We start from the raw sequence: 4219 nt of genomic DNA, 5'->3' as shown, positions 1-4219 counted from the left end.
AGAGGTTTATTGACACCTTTATCACCCTGCGAATTATAATCCAGATAAGAAACAGAGGCAACAATATTGTTATTAGAAAAGGATAGTGTTTCTTACTACCTTCTCATTCGCAGATTTTCTTTTATGTGGAACAACTTTATGCTGCGATTTGGGAATGTTAGGGTTCTGAACTGTAAATATAGTATTGGAGGCGCTTTTGCTGAAATAACAAGAGTATGGGAATCACATAAACAACATCAAATAAGGAAATAAACAAGATCAATTTCAACAAAACCCATAAAGAAGAAAAAATAAAACTAACCTTGATGAATCCATGGAAAACAATAGCAGGGAGATTGTTCCGAAGAAAATTACGAACGATGAAGATCTACAGAAAATAAACACGATTAATACGGAAAGATATAAGCGGTTAAAAAGCAACGGTTACAAAAGACGTGTCAAGAAATAGATGGAAGAAAGAATACGTGTGATAAATGCAGAATATGAAGAGGAGAACAGCCGCGACATTTCTCACATCATTTTCTACTTCGCAGAAAAGATGTGAGAAAAGGAAAGATGTAGGATCAGAATCTCGCAACGACAATATTTCAGCGAAATTATCAACAACACAATACAACAGCGTTGCAGAACAGTTTCAGGAAGAATATAATAAATGACGTCAGCTAAGATCACGATAAAGATGTGATAGTCCTGCGAAAATTAGAGAGCTTGCGAAATTAATATTTGTAAGGTTGCGAGAATGTCGCAAATCATACCCGAAAATAAAGGACAGATTAGTTGTCACCCATTATGTATTTCCCTATAAATAGTCGTTCAAGTTGTAAAGAAAGAGAGAGAGATCTTTTTTGAGTAAGAAACAAGTAAATAGGAGAGAGAAAGTCTAGAGCAGAGGGGATTCTTGATTTCTTTATCTTTTCTTGTAAGAACATTCAAAGATTGGTCAATAAAATTAAGAGCCTAAAAATGAGTTGATTAATAATGAAATCATATGAGGGGTGCGGTGTAGGATTTCCTGCAACTACAAAATAGGTAATTCTCTTTTTTATAGATTAGGTATTTCAATTCAAAAAGGTGTAGGGGCTCAACTTGTTGCTAGGTTGCCCTCTATCGACATTGTACCTTGTATTTGATTTTTTTGTTAAAAAAAAAATATAAAAAAAAAGGATGCCAAACGACTCAAGTCGTATTGATGCAATAAACGCTCATTCTTTTGCCCATTTAAAGTAATTTACAGAATGAGATTCGTATAATATCGAACGGCAGTAAATGATCATATTGAAAGCAAAGTAAATTGCATGAGCAGCTGTTCAGTGAAAGTAGAGTTTCAAAAGGTCTGGTAACGTTTTGCCCGAGCCACAATCTTAAGAGTTTAGAGTTCCGATTGCTTTCTTAGAATAGAGTATATTCATGTCACAGAACCCGGTTGCTAGAACAGCAGGCTTGCCCATGCAGCGATAAAAGCAAAGCCACCAGCTGGAGCTAACATAGAATATTTTCTGTCCTCAAGAAGTGCAACAGCGTAACACCTGCAAAATCTCTCAGAAAATCAATTTCTTCACATTGAGACGCAAACTATATAAGTGGTTCAAACACATTTAAAGAGATTGATTTATCCTAAAACCATGATGGCATAATTATTAAGTGAAAGGGCACAGAGCAGGCATTGTGTTATTACAAGTGTAACTGAAAGTTCTTCATCACATTTGAGGTTCATCAATCACAGGTAACTAATGAAAAACTTGAATATCATATTCTGATCCACATTAACAATAGCTAGCTTGTTCATCGTACACAGCAACTAATTGTAGTTCAAGCATTAAACTGAGGAAGGATACAGAAGCTTCGATGCATTGTTCGACCTTTTACGAGAAAAAACAATCATGTACATGGAGAGAACAAGAAATTCATAACTTCCAACCGGACTAGATGGAGCAAGTTTGGGTCTTAGCCAGTATCCTAATGCAAGAACTAACATGTTATACAGGAAAATATATGAAAGAGGAAGAGGCAATTTAGAACTAGGCTAGTGACTGGTAGTGTTGTAAAGCTACATATGGCGTGCTTGGGGTGGGGTTCAGTGGTATCTTCTAAATATAGCCCATCTATCTCCCGAACCTTATTCTAGTGAACCTTAGTTACCTCAAGCATCTAAAAGAGTGAGGAGGTAGCCAGAAGGTAGCAGAGACACATTGTATATGGGAACAAAAGTTCACTAGTGAAATGATTTGAAATCACCTATTAAATCTTAGTGTTCAACAATTAACAACAGTACTTGACTATAAAAGCTCGACCATTGGAAAGATAATCAAGATATGAAACAAGGCCATAAGGGTATAATGAGGGTGTAACAAATAGTTAAAAAAGCATATCTAGCAACAAAAACATAAAGCGGCTTAACACTGAAATCCCAAACATGCAAAAACTCCAAGCACGATAATCAAAAGGTAAACACTTCAAAAGGGTAGCATCATTGTAACAGGATTTCGGTACTTACGTTCCCGAGAAAGCCATAATTCCAGTCGTTAGAAGACCTCCAAACTACATCAGGAAAAACCATCAAATGAAAAGTCAAACACATGAAAAAAGAGTTGAGGTTCCTATACATTCTCATAATCCAAAAATTGACTTACTACAGTAGGGTGTTTAGTGAGAGGAGCTCCAAGCAAAGCTGCTGTATGAACCAGATGATAGACAGATGCAGTTTGCCAAACCTAAGAAATTGATCGATTTTAGGAATATCAATACTCGATTATGACTTTCATCAGATCAAATTAAAATACAAGAAATTGGAAATCCATAAGTATGCATACTTACGTCTTTGTAAGCAGGGTTTTTGGGTTTGAAACCATGAGCTCCATAAGCGCCCAAACCTATAGCTGCCATTCCTGTTTTGCATATTTCCGTATTGTGGGTAAAATCCTCAACGAAAAACTCAAATGAAGATAACAGAAAATAAATGAGAATATAGTGAATTAGATAGAGAATTAGGGTTTACCAGAGATGGCAGCAACTTTGTGCCAGAGACGAGGATCCATTACTCGGCTGAACTGAGAAATGTTTCTTTCCTCTCTATAGCCGTCTTTATTTAGCAGAAGATTAGCAGAAGAAGAAAATGTATAGTTTCCTCTTTGTATAAAACCTTAAGGTAGTACATTATTGAAGAGACCCCCTCAATGGAAAATGGTTTTATTGTCAGGTAGGTAGGAAGTAGGATCACCGTAACCACCAAATGCACACAAATTTTGTCACCAGTCATCAGCGACCACAGAAAAGACTGCCACGAATATTATCATTTTTTTCTTGATCAAATGCGCCACGACGGCACTACCAAAGACTACGTGATCTATTCTTCTTGTTTTCATTTACTCAAGAAAAAGGTACACCCTGAATAAATTGGGGCCTATGCCACTTAATTGGGGCCTATAGATTTCTTCATCCACCCATTTAAGAATGATAAGGGGTGTCTAAAATATTGTAAAAATACTAAACTAACCCTTAAAGAAACCTTAATTATTCTAGCACATAGAAATACAAAATCATAACTTAATTAACAAATACAAAAATCATTAATCAAAACTCAATTTATTTTTCAATTTCCATCAAAATCAAAACTAAATCTTAATCAATCACAAACAACAATTAAAATCTTCTTTTGTTGTTTGTAAAAAGAAAACCCAAAAACAGACAATTCAAGTGATTGAGTTAAATCCCTTTAAACCATTCCTTCTAAGAGATACTCTACAATGATTTACCTCTAAATTTTAAAAATTCACTCATCAAGTTTTCTGAAAATCCATCCAGAATCGGTTTATATGTTCAGCACAGTAATCCGATTATAATCTTAATCGGATTTTAATGTGAACCTACATAAACCGATTCTGGGTTGATGTGATGAACATCAACTATAATCGGATTACATTAATACACATATAAACCGATTCAGGATTCCTGTTCGGATCATTTTGGGCCATATGTAATCCGATTGTTTAGTTAAAAATCTCTGTACCCTTTTCTTCCAATAATCGGATTATATTATCCTCCATAAAAACCGATTCTGAAAAGCTGCAACAAACGGACTCTATAGATGAACAAGAAGTCCGATTTTGTTACAAATTTCTATAAATGAGCCCAAGTTACCCAAAAAAAGAAAACCACTTTCATTCATTAAGCTTGGTTCAAGTTTGCAAAATACAATATAAGAAAGCGACAAAATATAAGC

At 35.1% G+C, this 4219-nt stretch overlaps 1 protein-coding gene across 1 annotated transcript; it reads right to left on the bottom strand.

Annotated features, from left to right (window-relative positions):
• Window positions 1-1184: 1184 nt before the first annotated feature.
• LOC113333097 (transmembrane protein 256 homolog) lies at window positions 1185-3162 on the bottom strand. The gene is made up of 5 exons (XM_026579590.1): window positions 2996-3162; window positions 2815-2885; window positions 2631-2711; window positions 2495-2538; window positions 1185-1526 (listed from the first exon to the last, which is right to left on the bottom strand). Exons 1-5 carry the CDS (start codon window positions 3033-3035, stop codon window positions 1427-1429), a joined length of 336 nt encoding a protein of 111 aa, XP_026435375.1. The 5' UTR covers window positions 3036-3162; the 3' UTR covers window positions 1185-1426.
• Window positions 3163-4219: the final 1057 nt, after the last annotated feature.

Source organism: Papaver somniferum, chromosome 1, assembly GCF_003573695.1.
Source record: "Papaver somniferum cultivar HN1 chromosome 1, ASM357369v1, whole genome shotgun sequence".
Lineage (NCBI taxonomy): Eukaryota > Viridiplantae > Streptophyta > Magnoliopsida > Ranunculales > Papaveraceae > Papaver > Papaver somniferum.
The sequence above is the reverse complement of the archived record's forward strand: the minus strand, read 5'-3'. Positions and strand labels throughout refer to the sequence as shown.

Coding starts and splice junctions, on each gene's coding strand:
- LOC113333097 (XM_026579590.1), bottom strand. CDS start 3,035: ATGGATCCTCGTCTCTGGCACAAAGTTGCTGCCATCTCTG. Junction 2,886..2,995: donor CAAAGTTGCTGCCATCTCTG/GTAAACCCTAAT, acceptor TATGCAAAACAG/GAATGGCAGCTATAGGTTTG. Junction 2,539..2,630: donor TCACTAAACACCCTACTGTA/GTAAGTCAATTT, acceptor TTCCTGATGTAG/TTTGGAGGTCTTCTAACGAC.